The sequence below is a fragment of the Hemicordylus capensis genome, chromosome 5 (assembly GCF_027244095.1).
Source record: "Hemicordylus capensis ecotype Gifberg chromosome 5, rHemCap1.1.pri, whole genome shotgun sequence".
Lineage (NCBI taxonomy): Eukaryota > Metazoa > Chordata > Lepidosauria > Squamata > Cordylidae > Hemicordylus > Hemicordylus capensis.
In genome coordinates, this window is record NC_069661.1 from 244,517,163 (window position 1) to 244,533,389 (window position 16,227).

General features: G+C 43.8%; 1 protein-coding gene across 8 annotated transcripts in view; it reads right to left on the reverse strand.

Annotated features, from left to right (window-relative positions):
* Positions 1 to 14,909, reverse strand: part of LOC128328437 (solute carrier organic anion transporter family member 1A2-like) — a 28,907-nt gene extending 13,998 nt beyond the window's left edge. Inside the window, exons 1-9 of one of the 8 annotated variants that reach the window (XR_008309216.1) lie at positions 14,643 to 14,885; positions 14,166 to 14,200; positions 12,159 to 12,263; positions 11,720 to 11,861; positions 9,808 to 9,940; positions 8,530 to 8,639; positions 7,801 to 7,950; positions 2,410 to 2,508; positions 92 to 325 (exon numbers count right to left, since the gene is read on the reverse strand). Coding sequence is in view for 5 of the 8 variants with exons in the window: in XM_053258422.1 (XP_053114397.1) it covers positions 92 to 325; positions 2,410 to 2,508; positions 7,801 to 7,950; positions 8,530 to 8,639; positions 9,808 to 9,940; positions 11,720 to 11,861; positions 12,159 to 12,230 (940 nt within the window). In the remaining 3 variants the exon portion in view is untranslated. Of the gene's footprint in view, positions 1 to 91; positions 326 to 2,409; positions 2,509 to 7,800; positions 7,951 to 8,529; positions 8,640 to 9,807; positions 9,941 to 11,719; positions 11,862 to 12,158; positions 12,854 to 14,165; positions 14,276 to 14,642 lie in introns of those variants that run through there. The other 7 variants (XR_008309218.1, XR_008309217.1, XM_053258422.1 and 4 more) reach the window with 7 other exon arrangements.
* Between the last annotated feature and the right edge of the window lie 1,318 nt (positions 14,910 to 16,227).

The following is a 16,227-nucleotide window of genomic DNA, read 5'->3' on the forward strand; positions in this document are numbered from 1 at the left end:
CACATTGAGGTTGATGGGACTAAAACAGAGTCTTTTCTGTTTAAAAAAAGATGAAACAGAGAAAAAGAAGTGTAAAAGTTATTTTGCTCACCTTTAGCAATTTCACGTATTTTCTCTCTGGTACTACCCGGACTTTCGGTTTGGAGTAATGTTTTGTTTCCTTTGGTTGCCAATTCTGTGTTGTCTTCCTCGCCTTCCTTTGGCAGAGATTTGGGCAGGAAGTAGAAGGGGACTGCAACAAGGACGTTCACCGCTGCGCATACCAGAATTCCCAGCCACCAGGCCCCAACCCAGCGAGCATCGGTGAGGTTCAGTGTTACATCCTCTAGAGAGAAATGAAGAATAAATCCTCAGAATTTGGTTTCCCCCCTTGATGGTGCTTTGATTGGGATAAATCATGGCATTATATTTATTAACAAGAACATTTAATTCTAGAAAGGAAATACAGTAGAACCTCCATGAACTGATCAACTGTGGACATCTGACAACCAGATCCAAAAGACTGCAAGAGCCCAAGCTGTGAACTAGGAGGTCCCTGTTTAATTGCCATGCTGACCTCACCAGGCAGCCTCAAGCAAGCCACAGTGTTGTTGTAAGGATTACTGAGACACTGGCCACATTCGCATGTCAAAAGGAACCGTGGGTACAATGGACCCATGGTTCCGCTCCCCCCACCCCCACCCCTGCTCTACTGTCCACATTCGGGCGAGCGTCCTCTCTGCATTAGCAAGACTGTGGAAAGGAGGAAGAACTGTCTGTGAGGGCTTCCTTCTTGCTTGAAGGGCAGCCCGCACAGCCAATCAGGGAAGAAGCAAGAGAGGAGCTTCCTCCCTCAACTCCAGGCTAGCCGAATGCTGCATTCAGTGCTCAAGTGCTGCATTCAGACAGAACAGAGGCTCTGTCTACCCTCAGTTTAGAGCAGCAAAACTCACTACAAACCCTGAAGGAGGGTTCAAATTGGAGTCCCAGTAGCGAAACCTCAGGTCGCACTATGGACAGGACTGGAGTTGCATATGTTTGGACGTAGCAGTAAGGAAACCACAGGTCCCTACAACTCTTGTCTCCCATTATGTGAGAATGCAGCCTTTATCTTAAGTGCTCTGAGCACTCTATTATATACATTCTAGACAAGTCCTGCTTACGATGTTGGCAACAGCTTCACAGAGATTCAGGAATAGTTCTTTCCTAGCCAGCCTCACTCCCAAACTAAACGGTAGTGACTGTACCTGGGTGTCAGTCATTGCTTTACACTGCAAGTCGGATGCTGATGAAGAGAAGGGGATGGCACCATATCCTTATCCAGTAAAGATGCTATTACAGTTCTGGAAGAAGTGGCCTTAGAGGACATACATGGTCCTAATAACCCAGAGGCCAAATTTGGAGAGCAGCAGACTGTGGGGAAGCGATGCTATAAATGTGGGACGAGCAACCCAGCCCACCTAAGCAGAGCTTGGAGCCTCCAATGAGAGTTTTGAGCTCTTTCTGAGGCTGCAGCCATGACTGCAGAGTCCAAAAAAGCTGCCAATCCCAGGAAAATGTATGTCATTAACAGGACCTAGAGGGAAAGTTAAGGAAAGGTTAATGAACAATCCCTTTTGTTCTCAAGCTGAGGAAAGCAGTTCCTGGGAGTTATTTGCACATGGCTTCATGCTGCGGGTAAATGTTGAGTGAAGCCACTTCAAAGTACACTCGTGGCATTGAGGGAAGCAGCCCCTCCTCTCTGCTCTCAGTTTGCTTTTGATGCAAGTTCACATGTTTTCCTTTGTGTTTTCCTTCTAGCCAATGGTGGGGGGCAGGGAGAGGGAGAAAGGACTGAAGAGCTACATCTTCATTTGTAAAGAGAGTATCCTTCTTATCATGCTAATGATTCTACATCATTAGACCTCTCCCTATTTACTCCCTATTTACTCCTGTGCCTCTCCCTATTTACTCCAGCATTTTCAGAAAAAGGAGTTTAAAACCAGCATTTTAAAAACCCGGAAATACCTCAAGATCAGATAGGATTCGCAAGACAAAGCCCAACTTGTGTGTGGAGTGGGTCCAAGGATCTTGAAGGGACCTCGGGGTAAGTTTGACTGGTGTGTGAATGCACACACTCTTTCCCGGAGGATATTCGGGGTAGAAGCCCTGTGTGTAAAGCCTCCTTGGGTGGGTGCATTCCCCACTCAAGAACAAAGCTGAAGCAATGCAACACCAATCACAGATAGTGGTAGTGGAGAAGGAGGAAGAGACAGCAAGGGAGGGAAGGTCGGATCTTTGACCCAACACAACAGTTGAGAGGGGCTGGTGTGGCCCCCCTCAACAATGCTACTGTCACGTTGGAATCCAACGTTTTTGGCACTGCACAGGCCTAGCAACTCATTCCTGTTGATCAATGCATATGGATTTTGACCATTGTAATTGTATTACCTAGGTCTATGAATCCAGCATCAACAAATAGCTCAGCAGAGTATGAAGCAGTCATTAAACCAAACAAAGGACCCAGGATAGTTGCGATCTGTAGGCAGCCTAAAGCAGAGGAAAGAGAAAAACATATAAAATATATAGGAACAATACTTTTCATGAAAAAGTTGCTTCTTTTCTGAAACTTGTCTGTGTTGCTGTTTCAGCCACTTGTTAATATTTCTTTATAATAGGCTTCTACAGATGTGTCAACGTTGTGGTTGACTTCTGGGTGCAATAAAGTATTGTGACTGAGAACAGCAAATGTGAATCTAATCAGGCTCATAATATGCTTTATCCAAGCCTATGTAGCACCTCCAGTTGATTCTGAAAGAATTAAATTGAGTTTGTAATTGAATGTTTTGATTTCACAACATCAATGGGGTGTGATTTTGGCTGAAAATGCCAAAGTATCTTATTATTTGAATCTTAAATTAGTCGAACAAAAATAGTTTTTCGTTCTTATTGGACTCCAATAATAATAATTATTATTATTATTTTACATTTTATATCCCGCTCTTCCTGCAAGGAGCCCAGAGCGGTGTACTACATACTTAGGTTTCTCCTCACAACAACAACCCTGTGAAGTAGCTTAGGCTAAGAGAGAAGTGACTGGCCCAGAGTCACCCAGCTAGTTTCGTGGCTGAATGGGGATTTGAACTCGGGTCTCCCCGGTCCTAGTCCAGCACTCTAGCCACTACACCACGCTGGCAATTAGACTCTGTGAATGAGGCTTGAGCAAATTTGCCAAATGTGGGGATGATGATGCAGGACTTTTACATCTGTTCCTTAATTGTAAGGTAATATCTCCATTCTGGAAAAAGATAAGTCATAGCAAGGGAATATCTCCTAGATCCTATTTGAGTGTTGTTGGGATTGCCTTCTTATGTAGAAGGAATAACCCTTAATCAATGGAAATGGCTTACTAGGGCCTTTCTGGTGGCTAAATGCATTATTCTACAAAACTGGAAATGTAAATACCCTCCAGGTATTGAGGCGGGTCTCACAATCCATGAGACGCGCTTTCTGCAAAACTGCGGGGAGAGCGGGCTTAGCTGATGACCGAGCAAGGAGATGACCGAGCAGGGAGCCCTGGGTGGCCAGATCGGCTGCCCACAAGGTTGCCGGCTCCGTGACGGAGCCGGTGGGGGCTGGGGGGAGTGGGGGTCACCCAGCCCCCAGAAGCCCCAGTATGTCTGCTCAGGGCATACTGGGGAGTGCGCAGGTCATACTGGGGAAACCCCTGGAGCCAGGAGGTGGCTTTTTGCCTCCTGGTCATGGGTCTACTCGCGAGTAGCCATGGCACAGCTACTCAAGAGCAGATAGCCCGGGTTTGCGGAGCGCTCACTCCGCAAACCCGGGCTAAGGGGCGGGCTACTTGAGCGGGTTAGCCGCTTAAGAACCACCGGGCTTGCTTGTGAGCCCGGTAGTTCTTACGATTAACAAAAATCCGGCTAGGCTCTCCTAGCCCGAATTTTGTTAATCGTGAGAATAGCCCCATTGAAAAATGGATCTTTGATTTACTTACTTTAGCAGCCCACAAATGTTTTTTTTTAAAGACTATATTTTGTTTTTCTAACTAAGCACGAGGGGATTTGGTCTGAGTTTTTGGAACTATTTGCATTGTAAGTGTAATGTGTATAATTTAATTTTTAGAAAAAGAGAAAGAGAAAAGAACAGCAAATGCCATGAAAGTAAGCTTGCACAAGTTGCAACTTGCTGGAGCTGAAGGCAGCCCAGCAACTGTTCACAGCAGCTACTAGGGGGTTCATAGACCTCCTGGGAGAGGGAGGTGTGTGTTGACAAGCATCTGGCAGGCCATGATGCCACAAAAAAGAAAAGTGAAGTCATGCTTCTGATGCCTACTGTTTGGGGTAGGATTATGGTTGGCTTAGCTCAGTTTTTGAAATCTGAGCAACCTAATTTGCATAGATTGCATTCTCACAGTCACAAAGGTCCTGGTTCAAAAATTAATCAGGATTAGCAAACTCTGCAGAATAAATTGTGAGAATGCAGAATTTCAAAGCAATCCTGGTCAAACAATCTGATAGACGAGCCTAGTTATATATGCTGGTTAAATTATTAAATTATTTTAAATAATTTGTTTTAATAATTGTTTTAGTACATTGAGTACCCAGAATGTTGGGGGCAATATGCTAAATCATTGTAAACCGCTTAGAGAGCTCCGGCTATAAAGCGGTATATAAATGTAAGTGCTAAGTGCTATTGCTATTTATGCTACTGTTTTAATTGTTTCATGTATTTTAATCTGTGTTGATTTTTGAATATTATTTCAAATTTTGTACACCACCTAGAGATGTACATATCAGGTGGTATAAAAATATGATTGATAGATAGATAGATAGATAGACAGATGCTGGTGCTGCATTCTCACAATCATGGGCCTCGCTGATCTTGATTAAATTTTTCACCTAGTTGTGATTGTGAGAATCCAGCTATATTATGCAAACTGTATGTCGAATGTACAAATCAAGCACATACAGTGAGGACATTCACACAATCAAAAACTGTGTTCTACCCAGGTTTGGGGGCTGTGTGTGCTCCCCATTTTTGGTTGTGTGGAAGCAAGGTAAGACAGGGATTTCTAGCCTTGTGTCCCCAGATGTAGTAAGACTACAGCTCCCATAATTCCTGAAGGCCATTGTGTCTGGGGATGATGGGAGTTGTAGTCCAACATCTGGGGACACAAGGTTGAGAAGCACTGGTGTAAGACAGGGTTTCTTTACCTTGGGCCCCCGATGTTGTTGGACTACAATTCCCAACATCCCCAGACATGGCCTTTGTGGCTGAAGATGATGGAAGTTGTAGTCCAACAACATCTGGGGGTCCAAGGTTAAGAAACCCTGGTGTAAGATATCCAAGTACAGAAAAGCAACACTTGCAGAGATTGCAGTACCCTTCATAATTAGTCCTTGCTTTTCTTAAGCATGGAAAATCATTAATGTAATTCCTACTGTATGTAGTTTGCTTCCTCCCTCCCTCCCTCCCTTTCCAAGCTAAATACTTTAAAGTGTCATCTTTATCTTTGACTACAATACTAACGGGGGGGCAGAATAAAACTAATTGAATTATGCAAACTTTCCCTCCCCCCACCCCCCAGGTAGAGTTGGAACCCAATGTTGCCAAAGTGAAAGCAGAAAGAGAGAAATTCAAAATTCTTCAAAGGATAAACCAAAATTCAAAGAGGAATTTCAGGGGCCCTCCCAAGAAGAAATACTTGTGGATTTTCTCAGACCATTTCTCCACATCCTGGAATGAAGAGCAAATGAAATTGGGGGAAGCTGGATCATGTGTTTTAAGGGAGGGAAGGTTCATAAATGGTACGTTTTCCTGGGCACCATATTGAAGAAAGAAACAAAGCAAGATATCACTGCATCCCTACATGTCAAATGAACATACTTCATTGGCTGAACCAATGGGAAGTGGGAACAGACTTCTCTCATACATAGACAACAGGGCAGAATATTGCCTGCACCTTTTGCTTTGTATCTCTGGATACAAAGGGCTAAAGGGCTAAAGCCTTCATTTTTTTAGAAATGAAGCTAATGGCCCAAACAGGTATCAGATACCCAACACCTAGAAAACAGCCAAATAACCAGGATGTAGCAATCCTAGGTGAGATTAGCTGCTATTAGGAGAGGGAGAGATTTATATCTCTTGAAATCACAGAAGTCCTTGAAAGCAGGTATCATAAAGCTTTATATGACCCTCATAAAGAACTGAGTCCTAAAAGTAAACACAGTGGCAGAATACTCAAAGTCTTCAAATACTCAAGTCTGCTTACTTCCCCTGAAGTGTCTCCCCCCACCCTGCCCCCCGGCAAGATCTACTTCAGATATTGAAACTCAGTGAAAGGTGATGTTGGTGCCAGCTAAGGAGTTAAGCTGTACATGGAGTTAAGGAGTTAAGCTGTGCGCCATCCTCCATCCACATATCCCTTTAGCTCTTCAAATGAGACATATACACTTTCTTTTCTCTTCTGGGCTTAAAGACCCAGTTCTGCCAATGTGAAAGGTAGTTGAAATCAAGTGTAGTTGGATCTTGAATGCCCCAAAGTTTACTTGTGTCACTGAATTCATATTCTTCTCTTCTACACAAAGAAAACCCTGGATGGCTACATGTAAAAACCCACAACTTTATTAGAACCTGCATTTAATCCAAACCTTAATACTAAGGGCCAGCCTACACACTACCTTATGCAGGGGCGTAACTATAATAGGGCAAGGGGAGACAGTTGTCTGGGGGCCCACTGCCTTGGGGAGGGCCCCAGAGGCAAGTCACATGACTGACTCCCCCAGCTGCGCACCCAGCTTCCCTCAGTTGTATTCATCCTCCAAAACTGATGTGAGTGTTAAGACCTGGAGCTACCAGAACAGCATTCTCTAGTACCATTAAATGACTTGCATCATTCACAATTTACAAAACCTTCTTTAAAATAATTTAGGATGATGTTCTATTGTGGCACATAGGATATAAATTTTACTATGCTTTTTGTTACCTCTGTTCAGCCTCATTTAAGATTTCTTTACTTCATGAGCTGAGCTTCAGTGAGGGAGGGGCCCATTTTAAAATCTCGTCTCTGGGCCCACGTCAACCTTGCTACGCCCCTGACCTGTTTCTTAAAGGGGGCTTACCCAAGTTCATAACTGAGCCACCTAATGGCGCAGTGGGGAAGTAACTTGCCTAGGGAGCAAGAAGTTGCTGGTTTGTTTCCCAGATTATCGGAAACTCCTATATTGGGCTCCTACATCTTTACTTCATGAGCTCCTATATCTGTATCCTATCCTATATCTTTATCCTATCCTATATTGGGCTCCTATATCTTTACTTCATGAGCTCCTATATCTCCTATATCTTTACTTCATGAGCTGAGCTTCAGTGAGGGAGGGGCCCATTTTAAAATCTCGTCTCTGGGCCCACGTCAACCTTGCTATGCCCCTGACCTTATGCATGTGCTTTGAACTGCATATTTCCTTTTTAATGTTCCCTAGAAGCCAAATCAAGACTCTCATGGATCAACACCACAGTGGGGAATGATACTTATCCCTAGTAGTCCTCCTCGCACTGTAACAGTGAGGATTATCTCTTCCCCTGCTGCTTTTGGCACTACCAAGAATGTTTTTCTTTGACAAATAGCATCTGTGAGGGCTCCAGTCAGGATAAGGACCAAAATGGGGGAAAGAGGGTTGAAGCTTGTCTCCTCCCACCACGGTTCTGATCTGCAGAAGGCGGAGCTATCTGACTGATAAATTACATTAAAGATGGTGCATGCACTTGCAATGCACCTGCTTTAAGTACCTGTAATTTGACCCTAAACTGGGGTGTGTGTAAATTTACCAATGTAGAAAGGAGAATTCTCTGTCCTTGCAAAATCCTCCACATACGAAACGCCTAGAGGAGCAATAGGAGTTTCACCAATGCCACGAATGAGGTTTCCCACCAGCAGAAATACCCACATCAAGGATCCAGCCTGTTTCTCATCACATTCTGCAAATAGGAGAAACAAAAAGATCTGCACAAAGGCTTTCATAGGTACAGCATTCACATATTTTTCCATCCATAGGTAATGAAATACGGATTGCCCACAGGGATTATCCACCCTTTGTGGTGGCTGGCTTTGCAGAGGACTGCGGGTCTAGTTTGATGGGAATGTCAGTTCTTTTTTCTACCTCACCCAGAAAAAAAGTATTAGTCTGAAACTCCCTTATAAAGACCAGGGAACATAGGAAGCTGCTTTATACTGAGTCCGACCATTGGTCCATCTTGCTGGCTGCAGCTTCTCCAAGGCTGCAAGCAGGAGTCTCTCTCAGCCCTATCTTGGAGACGCCAGGAAGGGGACTTAAAACCTAGATGTTCCTCCTAGAGCAGCCCCATCCCATAAGGGGAATATCTTACTGTGCTCCCACATGTAGTCTCCCATTCAAATGCAAACCAGAGAGCACTCTGCTTAGCAAAGGGGACTTTGCTACCACAAGACCAGCTCTCTTCATCCAAGAATTCAGTTCACGGAACATCTAGTTAAATAGAAAGACCAGGGCAAATATCAACTATAAAGAGGAACCTCACCTTCTGAGGGTTCTTCGGAAGGCAAGGAAAAGTGGTTCTGACTTGCAAAGCAAAGAGCCAGGTCTGCGGAAGAGTTTTCTGCCAAGGAAGCACTGCTTTCATACTGGTACCTGTTAAAGCAAAATCAAATGTACACAAAATGAAGGTAAGCTCTCTCGCTTTCCTTATTTTATGTTCTTCAGTGTATTATATTGGATGCCATGACAATAAGGGTATTCACACACATAGCCTAACCCAGGGTTGGGCAGCCCAACCTGGGCTAGATGTGCATGTGAAGCCCTTGTGCCAAGCACCACTTTTTAACCCAGTGTTTAGCTGGGGTTATGCCAACCCATCTGGATGATCACCGCTGGGTTGAATGGCTCTCCACTGGCCCACCACCATTACTGGCAGTGAGATGGAGGGGAGGAGCGGCCGTGCCGAGTGCAGCAGCTGCTTTAATGAGAGCAGCTGCCACACTCATGCCCTGGGGCATCCTGGTATGTGGGAGGAGGAGGAAATCCTCCCACTCCCAGTGCCACCATCTACCACACCACTGCTCACGTGGGCACGTAGTGTGGTGGAGGGCGGACAGCAGCTGCTTGTCTGCCAGGAAAGGCAGGCAAGATCCTGCCTTTGTTGCAGCCCTCCCTACCCAGCAAGGTCATGTGAAAGACCTCAATCTATTTTATGCTAGGAATGATGAGATGAGCTTTAAAATAGTAGGCATTTAAAATTGTTCTGACTATCATTAATAAGCATCCTACCCAGTTTCAGGTGCTGTGCGTGCTCCCCATTTTTGATCATCTCTGAGTAAACAGGGTAGGAGGGGGGAGTGCTCATGTGCATCCCTTGATCATACCGTTGTTTGGGGAGCATGCTCAGTTTCCAAAAATGAGCAGGACACTTGTCATCTTATTGATCGTTTGTTAGCAAACAGCTAGATAGGAAGATTGGGGAGCGTGAAATAGAAGTTGGGTAGGACGGTTCTTCCTCCTAGCTCATTAAGGTGCTGGGAGCTAGCACTGGGTAGGACAGCTCCCATCTCACTCCCCTCTCCTCTTACCTAGTTGTTAGTAAACAGAAAATTGAAAATTGGGTGTGTGCACAGCTCCCAAAGCTGGGTAGGATGCTTATCCTACCCTCTTAGTGATCGTGTGAACTGCCTTCGTGTGAGCTCAAAGGAAAATAATTAGTGGTAAACCCACTAATTCAGCCATGTGTACATAGGTAAATCCACACCAGTTCATTTTTACATGCTCACATAAATGTAATAAAATAAAGTGTGCTCTGATTCACCTTCCCATCAGGAAATGAGGCAGTGCTATCAAAAAACACCCCAGAGCCATGACTATACAACCAAAAGCAATTATGCGAGGTCGGTGGAGTTTTGTTCCCAAGTAGCTCACAAGCGCCATCACCAGCAAGTTGCCTACAGAAAAAAAGAAAACAGAACATGGTCTTGCTACAGTTAAGCACTTCAAAGTATAATGCATTGAAAGTGGTGTGTTAAGTAGGCTTACTTGAGCCATTTCATTGGCCTAAGCAAAAATTAAAGTTTTCCCCTCCAAACAATCTTGTTTTATTATGCAACTGAAGAGGAGGGTGATTGGGTTTACTCCTCAAGTGGCTTCCTCACTGCAGCCTCATTTCCCTGCCCCATGGAAGAGAACTGAGTAAAGTGAGGAGAAGTTTTGTCTTCTGGAGGATTTTCCCAGTATGTCTAGAAATACTGGAATTGTGCCACAGGCATCTGCCTATACTGCCTATAGGGTTGGGCTGGCTTGGGAAAACATCCAATCAAGGGACAGTTGCAGCAAGGTTCCAATTGTCCTCAAACATCACCAAACATTTTGTGAACAATTTTTCTTTTTCTCTTTCATTAATTCCAGGCTGTTACTAGAGCACACATCAGTTTGCAATACTTTTTTATAGAGTGTCAAATAGATTATTCCCACCCCCATCCATTTTGTGACAGGAAATTGGCCTGATTCACACAACCATTAAACCAGTCTAGGTTTAATGTGGGTTACCGACATTAGCATAATTGTGTGAACTCATGCCAAGGTGGTTTATGGCCTGAGATGAATCTGAGATTCCTCTTTACTATTTTATCTTATGTATATCATATACATAAACCTATTGTGTGTTGTTGAGTGTCTTTCCTTCCACTGATCAATGACTGTAATAATAAAGATTCTGACACAATCATGCAAATGTTGGTAACCCACATTAATCCTAGATTCAAATGGTTGTGTGAAACAGGCCATTATGTGATTGGTGACGGATTTGGCCATTAATTTAGCACAAAGAATAGCCTCTGGGACTTGGGACTTGTTTTTAATCATCTGGATAGGCTAATGCTAAGTCAAACATTCTCATTTTGGGCCTTGGCGTCTTGGGCAAAATTTGGAAGTGCCAAAATCAGGGGTGATTTGGAAGTGCACCAAGATAAATTCTAAGAAGGTTTTGGGGGGGCACCTTGTCAATTTATGGTGGCAAGCAGATTTTCTTCAGGTCAATGATTTCTCATGACCTCTTTTGTAGTGACTGAGGAAACAGAAGTGGTGTATGGCATTTCCCAACAGCCAGGTGCTGTTGGCTGCCACAAAGTTACCTCCGCATTATCATGCAAATGATGCTAGGTCATGACCTAGTGCAGTGGCTCCCCAACTGGGAACCTCCAGATGTTGCTGAAGTACAGCTCCCATCATCCCCAGCCACAATAAATTATAGCTGGGGCTGATGGGAGCTGTAGTTTAAACTTTTTGTTTTTGTTTTAACTCTTGTTTTACTTTCTGTTTTTTATTTTGTTGTAAACTGCCCAGAGATGTAAGTTTTGGGCGGTATAAAAATATGTTAAATAAATAAATATAATCACTCATAATAATTAATAATAATAACAGTTCAGCAACATCTGGAGGCTCCCAGTTTGGGAACCACTGACCTAGTGTCATTTCAAGGGAATTTCTGAGGAGAAAACAGCAGCTGCCAGTGGGCTGAGAAATTTCTCAACAAAAATGCTGATTTGCTGGGTTTTTTCTCTCCTGAATAATCAGCAAAATTTACCCTCCGTTTTTGCCATCTGAGAATGAGGCAGGGAAAATGGAGGGTGCTTTGAATCAGCCTTAAGACAAACCCTTAGAGAGGGTGAGGTGCAGCTGCCAGCTAGACATCTCGAAGGAAGGGATAATCTTAACCACCTGCATACCCATTTCAAAGCTTCCACTAATAACTCCAACCAGCGAGGCAGAGATGTTGAACCGACGCTCGAGCTGTGTAAGCACGCTGCTCATGTAAGCCCCAGACATGGTCTTGGCCAGATAGGCAAAAAATAATGCCACTAGAAACACCTAGAAGAGAATGAGGGAAACACCTTAAATATATAACAGGACATTGTTATGTAGAATTAATGTGGGCCCTCAGTTTTCTGATCCCCAGGGACTGCAAAATGAAGGGCTAGAGGACTGGAGCACAACTGGCCATTGCCATAGCTACCAAAATGGGTCCCAGGACTTTGTGTGAATGATCCTATGAGGCTTTGAGGTAAGTGATTTTTCTTGTCACTCAGAAATTTCCTTGAAACATCTCTACAGAGCAGCTGTAACAAACGGGGTTAAATGGACAAGGGAACTATAATATCCTGATACCTTTAGCTTGGACATACAACAGTATCTAACTGGCTTCTTAGCATCTCTCATTTTGTTCTTCGAAGTGGCCATGGAGTCTTCCTTGTAGTGTTTTTATTAAAATACCTTTGAAAGAAAAAGAAAGAAAGAATATTGGTAATAACTTCTAGAATGGTCATAGAAACCGAAAAGATGTAGGGTGCTTTCCCCAAGTGATGCTAAGAACTCTTCCAAAGCCAAATAGTGTTTTCAAGTGTTGGGCTGCAGTCCTAGGTATACCTATCTACCAGCAAATAAATGCAATTTAGGTGCAGATTAATGTTAGTGATGCCTTTCAGCACCTTCCTATATCGCTGCTGCCCGATATAGGAGTTTCCCATGTTTGGTTCATCTGCGCATGCTCAAATGAGCCATGCCAGGCCTCACAGAGGCCATCTGAGCATGTGTGGTGGCCTCCAAAATGGTCACTACGCTGATCTTTGCAGGCCCAAACAGGCCTGAAAATCAGCCTGGGACGGGCTGCGGCGGTGAATTAAGAGGCTGGTGGGGGGAGGGGGAACATTTGCAGACTGCCCCCCCCATGGCCTTTAGGAAGCCCCCTGAAGAGGCTACAGGTAATTTTTTAAATAAATAAATATAACATAAGTCACTTTACACATATTCAGTTTGGCACTATGTACAGAGAATCAGGGCTTGTGAATACTGAGCTGAATTGTGAGTTTGTCTTTGAATCAGTGTGAAATCCTTAGTATTAAGGCCCACTGAGAGTTTCTTGCTCTCTTTCTCTCATTTTAACTGTCTTTCTGAAATACTATAATATATTCCAAGCAGTGACACAGTTTACTCTGCATATCCTTTAATTATTTTCAGAGTATCTGGGAACAGTCAAATTCTCCATTGATTTTTAAAACTTATGTAATAGTGATGCTACAATGCATAGTAGAGGATTAGACAGGCACTTCTGTTTAGTTTTCCAAGTACACCTCTACATAGTCTTTGGGTATTTCATGAGCCCCAGCATACTGAAATTTGTAGTTTTCCAGCATTTTTTGGTCTGGCTACGTCCACAGCTAAATAGTTTTCAAAATATTAAAAGATTAACGAGTTTGACTTGTATTTTTCAGTTGATATTATGGTAAAGTTATCTGAAAGATGGGTGTCAGATGTTTGGACAGGGGGCACAATTTCAGTGCTTGCCCTAGGCGCTATTTTCCCTAGATACGCCTCTGCGCAGGTAGCGCATTCCACAGTCTCGGGGCAGTAACCAAGAAGGTCCGTCTCTGTGTAGCCACCAGACAAGTTGGCGGTAACTGGAGATGGACCTCCTCAGATTACCTCAATGGGAGGTGTGGCTCATAGTGAAGAAGATGCTCTCTTAAATACCCAGGGCCTAAGCTGTTTAGGGCTTTTAAAGTTATAACTATTACTTTGTATTTTGCCCGGAAACCAATAGTCTGTCCCTGGGTGTGTGGTCGCCCGGCCAAGCATAATGATGCTTAATTGATGTTTAATTTGCAGGGCGGGGGGCCTCCAAAGGCTTTTAGGTCCAGGCTCCGAAATTAACTAGGTGCACCTCTGGACAGTCTTCTTCCTACTTCTCTCGTGATGTGGTGAGCAGCTAGGCACATAGACTTTCTATCTGACGGATTTCCAAAATAAACTACTTTACTTGGAACTTTAACTCCATGTCTCCAGACAATATGAATTAGCAGTGCCCTTTTTACTTGTACACTTCGGCTGCAGGTGGGGCAGATATATAAGTTACCCCCTCCGAACTCGAACACCTTCTCCAGTGCAGTTGGGTAGTGCTGTCAGCTTGCTCCTCTTGCTGCATCAGCACTCCCTTCCTCAGCCACTGCCTCCACATAGCAATTCTTTTTAACTATCATGGCTAATAGCGGAAAATCCCTCTCTAAATGTGTTTTAAAAGTCCCTTTTAAAAGTTTCAACAAGTATTTCAACAAATATTTATATACTGCTTTTTAGCAAAAGTGTTCAAAGCGCTTTACACAGAGAAATAATACATACATACATACATAAGATGTCCCCAGAAGGTTCACAATCTAAAAAGAAATATTGTTACCGCAACAAAACTTAGTCCATCTTAACAATAAAAAACGCTAATGTTGCTCTTTTATATCTCTGCCAATATTAAGTAACATAAGAACAAGGAAGACATAATAAGTGAGCAATTGAAAGTAAGTCTACAAATAGCTCATAAGAGACTTCCCAGTCAACACATTGCAGTTCAATAGTAGAATGCTGTGTACTTTAAAAATTAAAAAGGCCCTGAGTATCACATCGCCTGCCTTCTTGTCCAAACTAATTCAACACCAGTTCTTCTGAATCTTGACTTCTGCAGAGTTTTAAAGGGTCTCCTCCATGTTAAAAGCACCCTCAGTCAAGACGATGCCATTTTCTTGCTATAACATTCCAACAAGCATCAAGTCACTTTCTCTTCAGGGAAAGTATGAAGAGATTGCAATAGGCAGAGCAAGAACTTACTTGTGCCACTTGTTTGATCAGACCGCGATTCTTGGTAGTCTTAGGGCAGGGAGCCAGACCAGCATTACTGTCAGGGATCTGCCTCCTTTGGTGGTGGTGGGGGAAGAGATGAGTTCACAGCATTGCAGAACTTTGGCTCACCTTGTTTTACATGCTTCCAAATGTCCCCACAGTCACTGAAGCAAAAGCACTAAAAACACACACACGGCCTTTTTTCTTCTCTCTCTCTCTCTCTCTCTCTCTCTCTCTCTCTTGGTGCATGATTGCTAAATTTGCTTGCAGGGTGCCAGGGCCCCCTTCTTCCAAACAAATAACATGTTTCCTTCAGTTCTTGGGGGGGGAAATGGAATTGGACCTCATCAGTCCCAAGAGAGGTTTTTGTCATCAGGAAACTATTATTTGCTGAGAAGTGAAAATCTTGCCTTTGTTACAGACATGATCTTGTTAAGAAGCCAATTAGATCTCCTCCCCCCACCCAACACATGTGCTGGACGCCCGAGCAGAAAAGAAAGAGTACAGAATGTTAGTTGCCGGAACACACTGTACATTGACCTTTCTGAATGATCTGCTCCCGTATTCCACTGTAAACAAGTGAATTAGCTGGGAGAAATACATACATGCCCAGGCTGACATCCTAATGAAGCATTTGTGTAACTAACAAAGTTGCATCGCTGCAGAGAGAGAGAGAGTCACTGCGCCATCACCAAAGGCACAAGCACAGCACAAGCACAGATCATACAAGATGCTTGGGCCAGGGCACACTGCTTCAGCTACAGCACGGGTTGTATGCTTTGGTTGCACTGGTGCCCAGTTTGAGCCCAGTTTGTGCTAGGGTGGTTGCGGAAGCATAATGCTAGTCTCAAACAGAAGATCCTGATGTCGCAGAACTGGCTTGCTTGTTGGACAAGCGCTATGTCCTTTCACGAGGTCTTCATTAGTCAGGATGTCTGTTGTCCACATTGTGAAATAGGAGCCCTTATTCTTAAAGGATGCCTTATTCGGGCATTATTCTTAAAGGATAGTGTGCTCGGGTACACTGTCCAGAGTAGAAATGGAATTCCCGCCCTCTAGTGGTACAGCGGAAGGAAATGGCAAGGAGGTTCAGTGGTGTGAACCCCTTTTTTTGCCTATCTGTATATTTGGGTATAGTTTACGGAGTGTTTGTCCATGTGATGTTTGTTGGCGGCCTTCCAGGCCAACTACCTGGAGAAGGGAGGTCAGAATAAGTACAGCCTCATAATGTTATCTTATCTGGGCAATGTTTCACTGACCAATCAGAAAGTGTCAGCAATAAAGGCAATTAAGTAAGGCAATCATATATAAATCAGCAGATTGCCTTCAGAGATGGACCTCAGCATATAGACCAAAGTCCCTGGATGGTGTTATGTACCCGCCAGCCCCAGGGATCCATCCTCTGCCATCTCTGGAGGATCCTGACAAGCAGAAGGGACCTAAGACATCTGTTCTTTACTCTGTATCACATTCTTTTCAAATCATTGCTTATAGACCATAAACTATTTCAGCACTTACCCCAGTTGTGTGCTTATTGCATCAAAATCTTGGAACTTGTTTGTCTACCCTTGGC